Source organism: Ranitomeya imitator, chromosome 4 (genome assembly GCF_032444005.1).
Source record: "Ranitomeya imitator isolate aRanImi1 chromosome 4, aRanImi1.pri, whole genome shotgun sequence".
Classification (NCBI taxonomy): Eukaryota; Metazoa; Chordata; class Amphibia; order Anura; family Dendrobatidae; genus Ranitomeya; species Ranitomeya imitator.
The window spans coordinates 222,970,701-222,990,253 of NC_091285.1; the positions used below are offsets into that span (position 1 = coordinate 222,970,701).

Sequence of the window (19,553 nt, forward strand, 5' to 3'; positions counted from 1 at the left end):
CTTTATACTCTATATACCCCCATTCCTCCTATTTCACCATTTCTCTATCACCTCATTGGGGGACACAGGAACCATGGGTGTATGCTGCTGCCACTAGGAGGCTGACACTATGCATAAAAAAGTTAGCTCCTCCTCTGCAGTGTACACCCCACCGACAGGCATTATGAGCTCCAGTTTAGCTTAGTGTCAGTAGGAGGTGGACACAGGTCTTTTATTAGACCCCTATCTACCTCAACGTGCGTAGTTTTCTTTCACGTTTCTGGAGGGATACAATGTGAATAGTCACAAGTGTAGTCCCACATTGCAGACTATGAGTACGGTGTGTACTGCCACCCCGTATCCTCATAGATCCGACTGCAGGACCAAGACCCCTAGCACACAGGTGTGCTCAGAAGACCGGTCCTAGCTCCGTCCCCCACCCACTCGCCCACCAGATCCTGTCGCTTGGAGGAGACGAGGACATCCATCACCAGCTCCCTGGATGTCTGATGCCTTACCCGGTTTGAGGTTAGTAACAGCGTGGGATGTTTAGGTGAGTATTCCACTTTCCCCTTCCCTCAGGTACCTGAATACCTTCTCAAGTCGGGATGGTCATGGGGGGTTCCCGGGGGATTCCTCCTCTTTTAATGCCCTTTTCTGCAGGGGGGGATATGGGGCGAGAGTGTTATGGCTCTGTATGCGCAGCGGCCCTTGTGGCACTGTTCCAGGCGGCCGCACTGTTCCAGGCAGCCGCACTGCCCCTTTTTTCCTGCGGACGCACCTTGTTATGAGCGGCGCGGCGACCCTACAGGCAGCCGCGCTGCTGTTACGGCGTTCGCACCTCCCTCTGTCCTGGCGTGGCGGCCTTACAGGCAGTCGCGCCGCTTTTCCCGGCGTCTGCACCTTTTCCGGTGCCGCGGCCTACTCCGGCGGTCGACGGCTTCTAATTCAGGCCCCAGCTTCTCCCGGGGCCTACTTCCGGCCACGACTTCCCGCACTTCCTCTTCTCCTCGGGCGGGTTTTGGCTCCGCATCCTTCAAAGAGAGCGAATCCTGGCATCCAATTCTTGCCGGTCTTCTGTCAGCCCTGAAGCACCGAATATGAGTGTCTCACAAGCCTTCCCTGACGGCCCGTAGTGAAGGACATCGCTCCTGGATAGCATCTTCAAAGTCGTGCAGCCTTCCATCCGGAAAACGCTTTGCCCGCCGTGAGTAGCTCTGCTCTCCTCTGCCCTCTTGTTCCCTAACCGTCTGGCAATCGTCAGGGACCCGTTCGTCATGTCTAATTCTAAGGGAGGTCCCTCTCGCCCTCCTACTTGTTCCTCTGCCTTAGTCAAACTCTAAGTCCTTAGTCCTCTCCCCTCTGTCAGTCCTGCAGCAACCCCATTATACCCATCGCTTCGCCGTGAGATTCACCTGCTCCAGGGTCCCCGGCTTTCCTCCTTCCGATCGGCCATGAAGGTTCTGGGGAGGATGGTTGCAACATTGGAAGCGATTCCCTTCACCGAATTTCACTCAAGACCTCTTCAGCAGGCTATTCCATCACAGTGGGACAGGTCTGTCTTCTCCGTGGATCGTCCGATTCGGCTTTCTCCTCGGGTCAAACGGTCCCTCAACTGGTGGCTGACATCACCTCTCATCTCCCAGGGCAGGTCTTTCCTCCCAGTTCACTGGCAGGTGGTGACGACGGACGCCAGCCTGCTCGGCTGGGGTGCGGTGTTTCATCACCTGACTGTTCAGGGTCGTTGGTCGACGCAGGAGTCTTCCCTGCTGATCAGTGTCCTCGAGATTCGGGCTATCTTTCTGTCTCTCCTTCACTGGGAAAAGATTCTCAGAGGTCTGCCAATTCGGATCCAGACGGACAATGCCGCAGCAGTGGCATATGTCAACCACAAGGGGGACTCGGAGTTGTCGGCCGAGGTATCCCAAGATCCTTCTTTGGGCAGAGGCAACGGTACCGGTGATATCCGCGGTGCATATTACCGGTGTGGACAATTGGGCCACGGACTTTCTCAGCCGCGAGGGCTTCGCGGCAGGGGAATGGTCCTTGCATCAGGAGATCTTCCATCAGATTTGTCTTCGGTGGGGGACTCCAGATGTGGACCTCACGGCGTCCCGAATCAACAGGAAGGTCCCTCAGTTCGTCTCCAGGTCCCGCGATCCTCTCGCAGTGGGCGTCGACCTTCTGGCCATTCCTTGGTCACAGTTCGTGCTCCCCTGTTTCCACCCCCTGTCCTTGCTTCCCAAGCTATTGAAAAAGATCAAGACGGAAGGGGTGCCGGTCATTCTGATCGCCCCGGATTGGCCCAGGAGATCTTGGTTCGCAGAGATCGTCAATCTTCTCGCGGATGCCCCCTGGCGGCTTCCAGACAGACCCGATTTGCTGTCTCAGGGTCCGATCTGCTACCCGAATTCCCGGTTGCTCAGTTGAACGGCATGGCTGTTGAGACCACAGTTCTAAGAGAGTCAGACCTTTCGGATCGGGTGATTCATACTATGATCCAGGCTAGGAAGCCTTCGTCTTCCAGGATCTACTATCGTACCTGAAAGGCTTGCTTCCGTTGGTGCGAGTCCAACCACGTTTCACCAATGTCCTTTTCCCTTCCTTCCATTTTGGCCTTCCTGCAGGCAGGACTGGATGCGGGCCTTGCCCTTAGTTCCCTAAAGGGCCAGGTTTCTGTGCTCTCTATCATCTTCCAGAAGACATTATCTTCTCGGCCACAGGTCAAGACTTTCCTTCAGGGAGTAGCCCATGCTGTCCCTCCGTACAGGGCGCCTATGGATTCATGGGATCTCAATCTTGTGCTGGAGGTGCTGAGGGGTCCCCCCTTTGAGCCTCTCAAGGAGGTTTCCCTGTCAGTTTTGTCTTGGAAGGTGGCCTTTCTTGTGGCCATCACCTCTATCCGGCGCGTTTCCGAGTTGGCGGCCCTTTCTTGCCGACCTCCTTTCCTGGTTATCCACCAGGACAAGATGGTCTTGAGGCCTCCGCCTTCTTTCCTTCCTAAGGTGCTTTCCACCTCAACGAGGACATCGTCCTACCCTCCTTTTGTCCAGCTTCGACTCATCCTCTGGAGCGATCGTTGAATAAGCTGGACCTCGTTAGGGCGGTAAGGATCTACCTGGCTAGAACGGCCTCTTTCCGGAAGACTGACTCTTTTCGTCATTCCTGATGGCACGCATAGAGGCCTGCCGGCTTCCAAGGCAACTATTGCTCGCTGGATCAGAATGGCAATTTTGGAGGCTTACCGGGTCAGGAACAGAGTGCCTCCTCCTGGGATTAACCCCTTACCGGCATCGGACGTACTATACCGTCCGATGCCGGCTCCCCTGCTTTGATGCAGGGCTCCGCGGTGAGCCCGCACCAACGCCGGGACATGTCAGCTGTTTTGAACAGCTGACATGTGCCCGTAATAGGCGCGGGCAGAATCGCGATCTGCCCGCACCTATTAACTAGTTAAATGCCGCTGTCAAACGCAGACAGCGGCATTTAACTACCGCTTCCGGCCGTGCGGCCGGAAATGACGTCATCGCCGACCCCCGTCACATGATCGGGGGTCGGCGATGCTTGTGAATGGTAACCATAGAGGTCCTTGAGACCTCTATGGTTACTGATTGCCCGTCGCTGTGAGCGCCACCCTGTGGTCTGCGCTCACAGCACACGTGCAATTCTGCTACATAGCAGCGATCAGCAGATCCTAGTGGCAGCAGCATACACCCATGGTTCCTGTGTCCCCCAATGGAGGCTTTGAGAAACAGATTTTACAGTAAGCATCCAAAAAATCCTGTGTTTTTTGCTTTATTGCAATAAAATAGATATAATAGACAAGAGAAAACTCAGACAAGCAATTATGATGTTTGAATGTTGAGTATATTGAATATTTCAAAATCTTTTTTCTTTTAAATATCCGGTTAGTACATTTGGTGCTAATAAAGAGTATCTGACTTTGTGGCCCAAAGGCTGGACAGTGCATGAATAAAATCAGGGTCACCGTCTTTAGAATATACAGCATACCCTTCTAGGGTGGGAAAAGCGAGGCTGCTTTCTTCCACAAGCCTCGTCACACTTGTCCACTGGTGATACACGACTTGAAGCCAGGGCTGTGGAGTCGGAGTCGTGGAGTCGGTGTCATGGAAATTGAGGAGTCGGAGTTGGAGGTTTGGCTTACCGACACCACAGCCCTTCCTGAAGCACAGCATCATGCCTTCTGATGGAGGCTACGATGTCAGACAACCAATGGACATATGTAATGTTGTTTATGGGAGAAAACAGACATGTTGTTCTGATGCTGAACAAAGTCAAAAGAATTACGTAAAAAGAAAAAAAAAAAGTGTCATGTGTGTGCTCATGAGAAATAACACTATTTTTAGTAATTAAATTACTTGACCCTTTTTCTTTTTTATACACCATTTTCTGAAGGCCCTATCTCTGATTTCAGTTATCTATGTTGTTGGAGATTAGCTGCTATGATGTCCCCAATACAGATTAATACAGAGAGATTCTTTATCTTTTATCCCTGAGCACACCTACAGAAGCGGTAGATACTTTAAGGACATTATACAGCAATACTAAGCAGTGTAACTGTGAACTCAGCACTGAAGTGATATAAAAGCACTTGCTAGAAACTGCTGCACAAACTCTGTGGCTGCCAGTGCCTTTTCCATTCCCATAAAGCATAATAGGAGGTTTAACCAGACTCTTCATTATATTGGTAGTTCATCTTGCTTTGACCATGATGAAGTTGAGCTGTTCTTTGAGAGTGGATGATGAGTTTAGGAGATGGGAGGAGGGGAAGTGGGTCATAAGTGGGGAACGTAGCTGGTTTCTTCTATCCCCAGTTTTATTCATTTATGCCAATTTTGTTGAAACATTAGTATTTGTTTGAGATGTATTCTACATCTTGTATCACAGGACTTGACCCCAAAACTGTCATCGACCTGACTGAATTTAAAAATGTGAAGGCTCTCAAGCAGCAGCAGTACAGAGCCGAAAACCAGGTCCTTTTAAAGGAGGTAAGGCTTGTTTCTATGCTTCAGTGTTAGTTTACGTCGGGCTTGATTTCTCTACCTTTACATTTTTCTGGTGGTGTAGGGGTAGATTTAGTTGTTTTCCTTTGTTTTCTGTTGTTTCACTCTGTTTGATTGTATGCACACCATAGAAATAATGGGAAGTATTTTAGGCAATATTGTGGCGGTCCAAAGACAATTGCAGGATTGGTTGTGTATAATGGTTAATAGTCGGTAAAGGTACTGAAAAGCTCTCTTGTCTCCATATAATACTCCTACCTGCAGTGACATCACATTGTATAATGAAATGACAGTGGTGCATATGTTCTACTGAATTTGTATCATTTCATTGTTTAATTCCACTGTTACAAAAATGATGTCTGGTGAGAGTCCCGAATGGAGGATCCCATATCGAGCCCATCTATATACTTTAGCTTTGAATATTATTATCTGTAGTGTGTAGCAGGACATGTCTTCTTTTGGATCACTCTGGTCGAAACAGATATACATTTCTGGACGTGATAATAATAAAGTTTGTTGTAACTATACAGATTGAGCGGCTAGAAGAGGAAAGACTTGAACTTAAAAAACAAGTTCGCAAGCTGGCTCAAGAAAAAGGAAAAAAGTCTGCAACTCTTGGTAAGAGACCTTTTTGTGTTTCGCTTTTTCATAGTATTTGTTCTTTTTTTCAACCACACTATGCGTTTACTGTATAAATCGCCGCGAGTGAAAGGACTAGTTACACAAGCTTAAAATCATTGGCAAATTAGACTTGGGCAGTTTAACTCGGGAGGGAATCCCGTCACATGTGTAGTACTTATAGCCCAACATACAATGTTTTTGCGGTCTACACTCATTTGGCAGGTTTTCCTTTGATGAAAGGCCTTCTATTGGAAAACTTAGTCGACCAAACAGTTGTTAAAAAAAAAAAAAAAAAAAAAAGTACTGCAATTGACTAGTAGAGGTATGCCAAATGGTATCTGTTGGTCTACTAGAGGTATGGATATATTCTGATTATACTATAAAGCGGCAGTCTTTTGCTGACAAAACTATCACCTCTTTAATAACCAAACAAAAACATTATTTAACATTAATTTCCACAGTTCTTTACAGATCATCACTGTCCCCATTGCAGCTCACAATCTAAATTGGGACATTAGAGTCACTTAAAAGGCAGGCAACCAGATTATTATATGGGATAAGACATTAGAAAAGTGGGACTTGTTTAGCTAAGAAAAGACACGCCTTAGAGGAGATCTCATTTATAAGTATAAACACTGTGTGATCAGTACAAAGGACTGACGCATGTATAATTTCTCTTAAGACATTGCAAAGGACGAGGAGACATTCATTATGATATTCCAGCATTAAATGGCAAATGGGTTCTTTACAGTTAGAGCAGTAAGCTAGTGGAATGCCGATCACAAGAGGTAGTAATGGCAGTTAATACAACAGCATTTTAATAAGGACTAGATATTTTTCTCGCAACAAATGGCATTGTGGGTTATAAATAACGTAGTGACAGAGACTGTATTACTGGTTCACAGTGAACGTTTCAATAGGCTAGGCTTACTAATGTCTTACTGGTCCCCTCTGCTGTTCTGCTTACTTGGAAGCCATTGGCTTCAACAGCTGTGTAATGTGAGAACATAGCATAGTGAGTGTAGCGCATGAATGATGCAAAATTGATTACTAAGGTTTTTAAGACTTCTATAGAACACCATATAATAGTTTTATTTTATATGGCGCTGACATTTTACAGTTAAGCAGGGACATATACATACAATAAATTCAATGCAAGAGTAGACAGATTAACCCCTTTCTGACAGTGCCCTGGGCCTATTTGACCATGGATGGAATATTATGTCATCGCGATCGACCGCGCACCCGGGGGTGTGCCGGCGATCACCGCCGGGTGTCAGCTGATTCTAACAGCTGACACCTAGCACTAGGTGCCAGGAGCAGTCGCAGACTGCTCCGGGCACTTTAACCTCTGAAATGCTGAGATTGAACACGATCATAGCATTCTGGAACCCGACAAAGGGCTGACAGCCCCTCTGCCTTTGGATCAGAGACCCCGCGGCGTGACCTATTGGCAATGGGCCCGACCGAGACTTCTCAGTTTTGCCTGGCCGAGACTTCTCAGTTGGGCCTGGCCGAGACTTCTCAGTTGGGCCTGGCCGAGACTTCTCAGTTGGGCCTGGCCGAGACTTCTCAGTTGGGCCTGGCCGAGACTTCTCAGTTGGGTCTGGCCGAGACTTCTCAGTTGGGCCTGGCCGAGACTTCTCAGTTGGGCCTGGCCGAGACTTCTTAGACATCAATGAATCTCCAAGAAATGTAAATTCAACAGGCCGGATTCTTTACTTCCCCGACATCATCTGAAAAGAGAAAGTCCGGAGGCCTCCATACACAGAAGACTGACTGTAGTCTAATGTGTATTGATTATATAAGTGCCATCCACTGTGGTCCTCTTTTTACTCAGAATTGATGGTGTTTAGTCTTTAGAGGACATACAGATATCATCTGAAATTACTGCCACTGGATTTCATTTCTTTTTTTCCCTTTAACACTCTGTTTGGGTTCCAGGATTGGTGGATGATGACCTGAATCAGAACACTCTCAGAGAATTGGCATCAAAACAGAAAGGTCCCAGTGCGGAAGAAATTAGGGGAAGGGTAAGAGGAATGGATATCTCTGATTATGCAGTGCATATTTCTGCAACAATGGAAACTAGCATATTCATTTCTGTGGAGATACAATCTCAGTATCGCTCAGCCACACTTGGCTGTTTCCATGGCTCTGTGGTCGGAGCCTGAACAGTTATCGTGTCTCAGCCATGAAAGACTAACATAGAAATAACTTAAATTTTACTTGAAAATAAATTATACCTTTTCTGGTAAGGTCCAGATTTTTTATTTTAATATTTATTTATAGAAACAATATGTAAAAGTTCATTAAAAAAATATTCGATTTCTTTATTGCCTCTCATTGGGGGACACAGGAACCATGGGGTGTATGCTGCTGCCACTAGGAGGCTGACACTATGCAAATAAAAAAGTTAGCTCCTCCTCTGCAGTGTACACCCCACCGACTGGCATTATACTCTTCAGTTTAGCTTAGTGTCAGTAGGAGGTGGACACGGGTCTTTCATTAGACCCTTATCTACCTCAATGTGCGTCGTTTTTCTTTCAGGTTTCCGGATGGGATACAGGGTGAACAGTCACACCTGTAGTCCCACATTATGGAATATGAGTACGGCGTGTACTGCCACCCCGTATCCTCATATATCCTTCTCCAGGACCAAGATGCTAGCACACCAGCGTGCTTAGAAGTCCGGTCCTGGCTCCGTCCCCCACCCACTCGCCCACCAGAGCCTGTCGGTTGTGGAGACGAGGACGTCCATCAGCTCCCTGGACGTCTCATCCCCCTTTTAAGGTTAGTACCGACGTGGGATGTTTGAGGTAAGTATTCCGGCGCCGCGGTTTCCCCCCATCCCTTCCTAGAGATTCCTGGGGGTCTTAGTAGGGGCTCCCGTATCCCGGGTCGCTGCCTGCAGAACGACCTGGGCTTGCAGTTTCTCTGCAGACCTTCTCTTACGGACGCGGGGCCGTTATAGGCTGCCGCGCCGTTTGCCTACCAGTGTGGGCTCCGCGATTTCTCCTACCAGTCTTTTGGTAGGGGCCACATCTTCTCCCCGTGGCGCACTGCCTCTGCGCCGCGGTTTTCCATGGGGCACACAGGCGCTGCGGCCCTGTCGGGCCGGCGTGCCGCAGTTTTTGCCGGGGGCTCACCGGCGCTGCGGCCCTGACAGGTCTGCGCACCGCGATTTCTGGGGCCACACCGGCGCTGCGGCCCTGACAGACCGGCACGCCGCTTCTTCCTGCAGCGCGCTGCTCTGGCGCCGCAGGGGGCTTCTCGGCAGCAGTTTTTTTCTAGCGGCGCAGCCTGGTAGGCTGCTGCGCCGCCTGTGTTTCTGGCGGCGCACCTTTCCGGCGCATCTTTCCGGCGCCGCGGTTATCCTCCTTGGCCGCTGGCTCCTACTTTAGGCCCCGGCGCCTACTTCCGGTTTGCGCGCTCCCTCTCTTCCGGTCTGCGGGCGGGCTTTTTTCCCGCCCGACATATTTTGTCCTGCCCACCGGCGCCTCCGTGGCTGGCTCCGCCCACTTCCTCCAGGGAATTAGTCACTCTTCTGGTGTGCACTCCGCAGCAGCAGCAGCACCAGCTCAGCCCCGCACGTGTTTTTCTGTGAGCTCAGCGATTTGCGCAGAATACGGCCCCTCAGGACAGGAGTTCTCCGCTGACAAGTGGGACTTCTTCCAGGACCGGGTCCGTGAGTAGCTGCACTGCAGACTGACACCCCCCTCTGCCCACTGTCCCCTAACCACTGGCATCTTCAGGGACCTCTCAAAACGTCTAACTCTAAAGGGGGCCGCTCTCGTCCTCCTACTTCTTCCTCTTCTGTCTTAGTCACGTACTTTGCATGTTCGTCCTGTAGCAGCAAACTTCCTTCAGGTCAGTCCTCCCCGCTGTGTCAGTCCTGCAGCAACCCGATTGTTCCCACCGCCCAGGATCCCCCGGCTGTTCCGCCCGAGAGTGATCCCCCCCATCCCAGGCTGAGCCGCCTCTCTGTCACAATCGGTGGCCGATTTAACACGGGTATCTCAAACCCTGGTGTCCGCGCTGGATCGGTTACCCCTGCAGACCCCTGCCGTGGCCAGCGGGTCGCAGGAACCGCCGCCCGAGCCCTCCTTGATAAGCCACAAAAGGTCCAGACAGGAACGTCGGTCTGAGTCCTCTTCGCGCTCCATCTAGCCACTCGGCCCTCCCCTGCCGTCGGCGTCCCCTCGACCCTCCTCCCCTGAGTCAGGCGAGGCCTTCTCTGATGCGCCCTCAGAGGATATTTCGGAGCTGGATTCTAACCAAATCACCACCATGAGGGAGATGGTCCAGAATCTCATTGTGGCAGTAAACCAATTTTGTGGCATAAAGGATCCCTCTACGGAACCCGCAGATCAGGCGGTTTCGTTTAGACGGGCCAAACCACCTTCCAAGTTTTTTGCTCCTCATCCTGAATTCGAGGAAATCATGTCCAGAGAGAGAGAGAATCCCACTAGGCGTTTTCAGAGGGGAAAACGCCTGGGTGTGTTATATCCCTTTTCTCCAGAACTTACCACCAATTGGACGGTCTCTCCCTCGGTGGATCCACCTGTGTCCAGGCTGTCCACCAACACGGTGCTTCCTCTGTCCGGCGGAGCATCTCTGAAGGACTGAAGGACTCTAACGGTAGGACTATAGAATCCTTTGCGAAGTCAGCTTTTGAAGCGGCTGCAGCGGCTATTTGCCCAGCTTTTGCTTCCACTTGGGTTTCTAAATCCATCTCCAAATGGGCCAAAGAGCTCCGTCGAGGTATCCTGGACGGGGCGCCCACCGTGCAACTAGCGGAGCTTGCCAACCAGATTTCCCACGCCGGTGAATACCTGGTCTCTGCCTCCCTGGATGTCGCGTCTTGTGCGACTCAGGCCTCCAGCAATGCCGTTGTCATCCGCCGCACCGTTTGGCTCAAGGCCTGGCAGGCGGACTTATATTCTAAAAAGTCCCTCACCGGTCTGCCCTTCCAGGGCTCTCGTCTCTTTGGTTCCCAGCTGGATCAAATTATTAAGGACGCCACCGGGGGTACAAGTTCTCTTCTCCCCCAGGCTAAGCCCCGTCGCCCTCCTCCTAGACGGCAGTTTCGCCCTTTTCGTCGCTTCGCTGCGTCAAACTCCTTTTCCCAGCAGCAACAGAGGCCACAGGCACGTCAAGAGAAGAAGGCGGTGTCCTTTAGGCCCACTCCGTCCTGGCGTCCTCGCTATTCCCAGGGTAGATCCTCCAGGCCCAGGACTGGAAGATCCACCTCCGCATGACTCTTGGCAAGACTCCAGCCCAACTCCCAGATTGGGCGGCCGTCTTCTCCTTTTCAGGGACGTCTGGTTTTCCGCAGTAGAGGACGCTTGGGTCAGGGAAGTTGTATCCTCGGGATACAAGATAGAGTTCGCTTCCAGACCCCGGGATCGTTTCTTCCAATCCCGTCCTCCAAGAGATCCCGCTCTTGTTCCGGGCTTCTTCACAGCCATCGCTTCTCTGCTCAAATCCGGAGTAACGGTACACGGGTTTCTACTCGAACCTCTTTGTGGTACCGAAAAAAGACGGCAAGGTTCGTCCCATTCTGGACCTCAAATTGCTGAACAGGAGAGTTCGCCTGAGACACTTCAGGATGGAATCCCTTCGTTCAGTAATTGCTTCCATGGAGGCTCAGGAATTTCTATGTTCTATAGATATCCAGGACGCCTACCTACATGTCCCGATATTTCCTGGACATCACTGTTTCCTGCGCTTCGCAGTGCAACGAGATCATTTTCAGTTCGTCGCCCTGCCGTTCGGTCTCGCAACCGCGCTAAGGGTGTTCACGAAGATCATGGCGGCGCTGATGGCCATCTTGAGAGTCAGAGGCTTGGTCCTTTTTCCATACCTCGACGACATCCTCATCAAGGCTCCGTCCTTTGCTCAGGCCCACGAAAGCCTTTCCATTGTTCTCGACACCTTAGCCCGTTTCGGGTGGCTGGTCAACCGGAAGAAGTCCTGCCTTATTCCTTTTCAGCGCATCATCTTTCTGGGCATGCTTTTCGACACTCGTCAGACCAGAGTCTTCCTTCCCAAAGACAAGAGATCCACTCTTTGTCGGGACATACGCTTGCTCCAAGGTCCTCAGCCTCCCTCCCTCCGTTCGGCCATGAATGTTTTGGGGAGGATGGTAGCTACATTGGAAGCGATTCCCTTCGCCCAATTTCCTTCGTGACCCCTTCAGCAAGCCATTCTGTCTCAGTGGGACAGGTTGTCTTCTCCCTGGATCGGCCGATCAGACTCTCTTCTCGGGTCAAGCGGTCCCTCAACTGGTGGCTGACGTCACCTCTCATCTCCCAGGGCAGGTCCTTCCTTCCAGTTCACTGGCAGGTGGTGACAACGGATGCCAGCCTGATCGGCTGGGGTGCGGTTTTTCGCCACCTGACGGTTCAGGGCCGTTGGTCGTCGCAGGAGACAACTCTGCCAATCAATGTCCTCGAGATTCGGGCCATCTTTCTGTCCCTCCACCACTGGGAAAGGATCCTCAGGGGCCTTCCAGTCCGGATCCAGACGGATAACGCCACGGCTGTGGCATATGTCAACCATCGGGGGGGGGCCCGGAGCTCCTTGGCCCTTGCCGAGGTATCCAAGATCCTCCTTTGGGCAGAGGCAACGGTTCTGGTGATATCCGCGGTGCATATCCCCGGCGTGGACAACTGGGCCGCCGACTTCCTCAGCCGCGAGGGCCTCACGGCAGGGGAATGGTCCTTGCAGCCGGAGGTCTTCCATCAGATTTGTCTTCGATGGGGGACTCCGGATGTGGATCTCACGGCGTCTCGAATCAACAGGAAGGTTCCGCAGTTCGTCTCCAGGTCCCGCGATCCTCTCGCAGTGGGCGTCGATGCTCTGGCCATTTCTTGGTCACAGTTCGAGCTGCCCTACCTGTTCCCACCCCTTCCATTACTTCCCAAGCTGTTGAAGAAGATCAAAGCGGAAAGGGTGCCGGTCATCCTGATCGCCCCGGATTGGCCCAGGAGAGCTTGGTTTGCGGAGCTCGTCAACCTTCTTGCGGACGGACGCTCACTGGCGCCTTCCAGACAGGCCCGATCTGCTGTCCCAGGGTCCGATCTGCCACCCGAATTCTCGGTCGCTCAGTTTAACGGCGTGGCTGTTGAGACCGCGGTTCTTAGAGCGTCCGGCCTTTCGGACCGGGTGACTCACACCATGATTCAGGCTCGGAAGCCTTCGTCTTCCAGGATCTACTACCGCACCTGGAAATCTTACTTTCGTTGGTGCGAGTCCAACCGCGTTCCGCCTATGGTTTTTTCCCTGCCTTCTCTTTCAGGATGGACTGGATTCGGGCCTGGCGCTTAGCTCCCTGAAGGGTCAGGTCTCTGCGCTTTCTGTTGTGAATTCTGTGACAGAGCTCCCTCCTGTGGTCACAAGTGGTACTTCGGCTGATTCTCTCTGTGAGCTTCCGTTGGTGGAGGAAAGTGGTACTGCGGCTTCTGAGTTTCCTTCCTCAGGTGATGTGGTGAAGTCGTTAGGTGCTGCTCTATTTAACTCCACCTAGTGCTTTGATCCTGGCCTCCAGTCAATGTTCTAGTTTTGGACCTGTTTCCTCCTGGATCGTTCCTGTGGCCTGCTGCTCTGCATAGCTAAGTTCTGCTTTGCTATTTTGTTTGCTGTTTTTTCTGTCCAGCTTGTCTATTTGTTTTTTCCTGCTTGCTGGAAGCTCTGGGACGCAGAGGGTGTACCTCCGTGCCGTTAGTTCAGTACGGAGGGTCTTTTTGCCCCCTTTGCGTGGTTTTTGTAGGGTTTTGTGTTGACCGCAAAGTTACCTTTCCTATCCTCGCTCTGTTCAGAAAGTCGGGCCTCACTTTGCTAAATCTATTTCATCTCTACGTTTGTCTTTTCATCTTAACTCACAGTCATTATATGTGGGGGCTGCCTTTTCCTCTGGGGTATTTCTCTGAGGCAAGGTAGGCTTATTTTCTATCTTCAGGCTAGCTAGTTTCTCAGGCTGTTCCGAGTTGCATAGGGAGCGTTAGGCGCAATCCACGGCTGCCTCTAGTGTTGTTGGAGAGGATTAGGGATTGCGGTCAGCAGAGTTTCCACGTCTCAGAGCTCGTTCTATGTTTTTGGGTTATTGTCAGGTCACTGTATGTGCTCTGACCTCTATGTCCATTGTGGTACTGAATTATCTTATCATAACAGCTTTCCATCCTCTTTCAGAAGACCTTGGCCTCTCGGCCACAGGTTAAGACCTTCTTTCAAGGGGTAGCCCATGCTGTCCCGCCGTACAGAGCCCCTGTGGAGGCATGGGACTTAAACCTGGTACTGGACGTTCTGAGGGTTTCTCCCTTTGAACCTCTTAGGGAGATTCCTCTATCAGTTCTATCTTGGAAGGTGACCTTTCTTGTGGCCATTACGTCTATTCGCCACGTTTCCGAGTTGGCGGCCCTGTCTTGCCGCCCTCCGTTTTTGGTCATTCACCAGGACAAGGTGGTCTTCCGGCCCCCACCTTCTTTTCTTCCTAAGGTGGTTTCCACCTTCCACCTCAACGAGGACATCGTTCTACCTTCCTTTTGTCCAGCTCCGACTCATCCTCTGGAGCGATCATTGAACAAGCTGGACCTTGTCAGGGCAGTGAGGATCTATCTGGACAGAACGTCCACTTTCCGGAAGACGGATTCCTTTTTCGTCATTCCTGATGGCACGCGCAGAGGCCAACCGGCTTCTAAAGCGACTATTGCTCGCTGGATCAGATTGGCAATTTTGGAGGCTTACCGGGTCAAGAACAGAGTGCCCCCTCCTGGGATTAAGGCTCACTCTACCCGGGCAGTCGGCGCCTCCTGGGCGGTGCACCACAGGGCTTCCGCCCTACAGCTTTGCAAAGCGGCAACTTGGTCTTTCATCCACACGTTCGCCAAATTTTACAAGGTCCATACCTACGCTTCGGCGGACGCCAGCCTAGGCAGGAGGATCTTGCAGGCGGCAGTGGTGAGTCCTCTGACCTGATGAAAGTCTGTCTTTCCCACCCGTGGGACTGCTTTGGGACGTCCCATGGTTCCTGTGTCCCCCAATGAGAGGCAATAAAGAAATCAGGATTTTTGGTTGCTTACCGTAAAATCTGTTTCTTGAAGCCTCCATTGGGGGACACAGCTCCCTCCCAATGTTTCTGTTATCTGTTTTATGACTGTTCTCACGTTTACAGTTCTCAAGTTTGTGGTTGTGGTTTTTCAACCTTGTTCTTTTCTCCTACTGCTTTCTCACTAACTGAAGAGTATAATGCCAGTCGGTGGGGTGTACACTGCAGAGGAGGAGCTAACTTTTTTATTTGTATAGTGTCAGCCTCCTAGTGGTTCCTGTGTCCCCCAATGGAGGCTTCAAGAAACAGATTTTACAGTTAGCAACCAAAAATCCTGTTTTTTCTGTCCTTTTCTTAAAAAAAAATAAAAAAAGCTCACAGTAGGAACAGTATAGCTATAGTATGTATCCATTGTTTAACCATTAGTGATTAGCGAATGTGATTGGATAAGGTGCTATCCGAGAATGCTCAGGTGCTAACTGAATGACTTCGGTGTGCTCGAATAATATGTTCGAGTCCCCGCGACTGCATTTTCCCCTTTTTTTAAAAATGAAAATAAGGAAATGGAAAAAAAGGAAAGCATATCTTGTATTGCCACGTTTGACAAAGCCTGATCTAATCAAAATATAAAATTAATTATTCATATCATAAATGCTGATGAAAAAGGAATAAAGAGCGGAACGCCAGAATTGACACTTTTCAATTTCTGTCATGTTCCCAAAATATGCAATAATAAGCTATACATATCATATTAACCACAAAATGGTAGCAATAAAAATGGATTTGATCTCACACCGCTCCATTGACAAAAACATTTTTAAAAAGTTATTGTTCTCAAAATATGGCAGCAGAAACCCAAATTTTGTTGACAATTAAAATTGAAAATAAAACTATAAATTTAGGGGGCGTGGCTATGTAACGGAGGAGGGAAGACGTGCCTCGTGAGAGCTCCGGCCATCCTGATAATATCCTGCCATTAAGACCCCTTATTTGCCAGTGGTATCGGCTGGCACTGGCGCCTGGGACCCCCGGGAGTTAGGTGACCTCCCCAAAAGGCTGCAGTAAGGACCCGGGACTTGGAATCCGTGAGTGGTCTGGGCGGACGGAGGGTACCTGTGCGGCGGCGGCCATCTTGGAGCACGCGCTCCGGCGGGACAAGACGCGGCACTGGCCTCTTCTGACACCCGGCTTCTCTTCTGGTGGACTCGGTGGGGCTGCGCTCTTCGGCGGTGAACGCTGTGTGGCATAGGAGTGCAGGGGCTGAGAGCTCCGGGACGGGCGGCAGTGGCTGCAGGGGACGGCGGCCATTACCAGTGCGCACTCCCTGACAGTGAGGGGAGAGGCGCTCTTCATTACTTTAACGGTGCTGCTCAAGAGGTGAACAGATAACCCGGGATATACAGGGGCGACGTGGTGTGTGTGCCCTGAAAGATTGGGCCCCACGCCCCCCCTGCCAGATAGACATCTCTTTTATTGGCGCCATAACTTTGGAGGGATTAACCCCCTCCCTGCTGGTCCTCCTGTGGTGGCTGTGGGCCTGTCCTGATATATAACACCTCAGGCTACATTTAATACTTTTTACAACTCTCCTTACGCCAGCTGCTTGTTTTGTGGCCCTTTTTTCTCCAAAAAAAACAGCCCTATATCCTGTGCCCGCTGACTTGTGTGGCTCCTTCTGCTGCCCACCATGTATCACTCCAAAGGGGCAGGGGCTGCTGAGAAATTGAGGAAATACTCCAGGGAGGATCCCCCTGATAATGTACGTACTCTCAGGAATAATTCTACGCCGGCCCAGCGTAAAAATCGCCTCTCCGATGATACTGAGGAGGGAGAGCAAGAAGAGGAACTGACCCTTAAGCAAGCATCTGAGCAATTAATGCAGGCTATATCCCTCACTAGATCGTCCCTTACTGAAAAGATAGAGGACGTGCACACTGAAGTGGGTCGTCTGCGGCATGATATGCAGGCCATGAGAGGACGTATTTCAGAGGTTGAAACACGAGTGTCCCATGTGGAGGATACTATCACCCCTATGGAGACTACTCTGAAAAAGGTCGCCGGTTCCATAAACGCCTGGAAACAAAAGGCAGATGACCTGGAGAATAGGCTGCGCCGCAATAACATTCGAATTATTGGCCTGCCAGAGCGCTCGGAGGGTCAGCAACCTGAACAATTTTTGGAAGACTGGCTTAAAACCTCTCTGGGAAATGGATTCTCCTCAACATTCTCGGTGGAGAGGGCCCATAGGGTCCCAGCGAGACCTCTCCCCCCTGGAACTCCGCCTAGACCTTTTTTGGCGCGCCTTCTCAACTGCAGGGATAGGGATGCTATTCTCCGCTTGGCGCGACAGAAGGGTCCTATTAAATTCAACAATGCTACCATATCAATTTTCCCGGATTTCTCAATGGAGCTTCAGAAGCAGCGGGCGCGATTTATGGAAATTAAGAAACAACTACGGGATAAAAATATTATCTACGCCATGCTTTATCCTGCTCGACTACGTATTGTCCATGATGGCTCCTCCTTATTCTTTACGGACCCGGCGGAGGTCACTGAATGGTTGCGGTCCTACAAGGTGTCCACTGTAAATGACTCCTAATCGGCTTCTTCTGTCCAATGGCAATATGGGGGAAAAAGGAGCTCTCCGTGTGGGTGCTGAGCTTATTAATAATACCGGACGCTGGAGTCAGTGAGGGTATCCCCTTTTCTATTTGATCACAGGAGTGCAGGATTGTACTTCTCTACTGTTAAAGTTACATTATGTTGGGTTGTTGTTTTTTGTATTAGTTTTGATTGTTCAATGTGTATGGTTGCCGCTAACACTATTTTTAAGCCTTGTTTGGTGCCTCTGAACCGGACCCGAGTACTACTTCACATCTTCCTTTCTTTTAAGTATCAATATGGGATCTGAGATCATATTTATGACCTGGAATATACGAGGTATCAAAACCCCCCGGAAGAAAATTAAAGTATTCTCGCAGATTAGACGGTATCGCCCACACATTGTGGCACTGGTGGAGACACATCTGACTAGAGACACAGCTCGATATACAAAAAAACCGTGGGTGCAGTGGTCTCTTCACGCATTCCACACCAGCTACTCGAGAGGGGTGTCTCTGTTAATACATAGAGATGTTAGATGGGAGGCCAGGGAGGCACGGCGGGATCCGGAGGGTCGCTTTGTCTTTGTGCATGCATTTATCAACTCGCGAGAATATGTGATATTATGTATCTATAATCCCCCTGCCCCCGCTGGTACTTCGATCCTTCGTATGGCATTGGGTTTCGCCTTAAATTATCCTGATGCTAGTGTTATTTGTATGGGAGATTTTAACCTAGTCATGGATGGGTCCCTGGACAGATTGAGATTAGATGACGCGACAATTGGGGATCCCCGGTCTTGGCCCCCCTCCCAACTGGCGTTGTTTATGGATGGTAGTGGATGGCTGGATTTGTGGAGAGTGCATCACCCAGAGACTAAAGGATATACCTGCCACTCATCCACTAGGCAATCTTTATCTCGCATAGATTACATATTCGGTTCTAGTAATTTGGCACTGTGGGTGGATGGTGTTGAGCATGGCAGTAGAGGGATTTCGGACCACAGTCCGGTTATCCTCAAACTTAAATATGGCCAATCATATAATAATATGCCCTGGAAGTTGAACCCCTTTTGGTTAAAATTAATGGACTCTAATGATAGAACGGTTGACCAGCTGAATTGTTTTAATTCAACTCACCCGGAACCCCAAAATCTTGGCTTGTTCTGGGATACTCTAAAAGCCTATTTGAGGGGGTGTTTGTCCTCCACAATTTCCTACATTAAAAGGGTGACGGCGAGGGAAGATGATGAGATAGAGCAGCGGCTGAAAGACTCGGAGGCTGCCTATATATCTAGTCAAACTAGTGGTAACAGGGCTGAGTGGCTTGCTTCTCAGAGGTTATATGTTCAACATGCGGACACCAAGTCAAAACGCAAATTATTCTTTACCCGTCAATCCTACTTCGAGCTAGGGAACCAGGCTAGCACACTCCTTGCCTTCTTAGTACGCCAACATAATACCTCCAATACTATACTACAAATCCGCACACTCGATGGCACATTGGTGTCCTCCACGGATAAGATACTTCAGTGTTTTCATGATTACTATGAGACGCTGTATAAATCTGGTAGTGGTCTTGATGTCTTTGAGTGTCTGGATTATCTATCAGATATAGTGTTTCCTTTGTTGAGTCCAACCCAGCGGGCCTATATGGACGCTGAATTTACCATGGAGGAAGTAGAACATGCTATGGCGGATATGGCCACTGGGAAGGCCCCTGGGCCGGATGGGTTTCCTATTGAGTTTTACAAGAAATACTGTGATCAACTGGCACCACTCTTATTGAAGGTACTTCGGGAAATATGGGAGGGAGGACCTGTGCCCGAAACATTTTATGATGCAAATATTGTTATGCTCAGGAAAGAGGGGAAGGATCCTCTGGAATGTGGGTCATATCGTCCTATATCGTTGGTAAATGTGGATTATAAAATCTTTACTAAAATTCTGGCTACTAGACTGAACGCAATCATATTAGACCTTATACACCCTGACCAGACTGGCTTCATGCCGGGAAAAAGCACCTCCATCAATATTAGACGGGTTCAATCAGTGATTCAGTATAGCTCCCTAGAAACAGATAATAACTGGGCACTAGCATCGTTAGATACAGCCAAGGCTTTCGACTCTCTCGAATGGCCCTTTCTATCTGCATGTCTGAGGAAATACGGTTTTGGGGACAAATTTCTAAGAGGGATAGATATACTATATAGGAAGCCCAGGGCACGTATAGTTGTGAATAATACCATTTCTGAGCCCTTTTCCCTTTATAGGGGAACT

The 19,553-nt window shown here is 50.1% G+C and overlaps 1 protein-coding gene across 2 annotated transcripts in view; it reads left to right on the top strand.

Annotated features, from left to right (window-relative positions):
• CEP290 (centrosomal protein 290) overlaps window positions 1-19,553 on the top strand; it is a 361,160-nt gene that overhangs the window by 62,899 nt on the left and 278,708 nt on the right. For both annotated transcript variants that reach the window (XM_069764386.1, XM_069764388.1), the window contains exons 15-17: window positions 4,888-4,988; window positions 5,534-5,621; window positions 7,569-7,657. In XM_069764386.1, coding sequence (XP_069620487.1) covers window positions 4,888-4,988; window positions 5,534-5,621; window positions 7,569-7,657 — 278 coding nt within the window. The remainder of the gene's footprint in view (window positions 1-4,887; window positions 4,989-5,533; window positions 5,622-7,568; window positions 7,658-19,553) is intronic.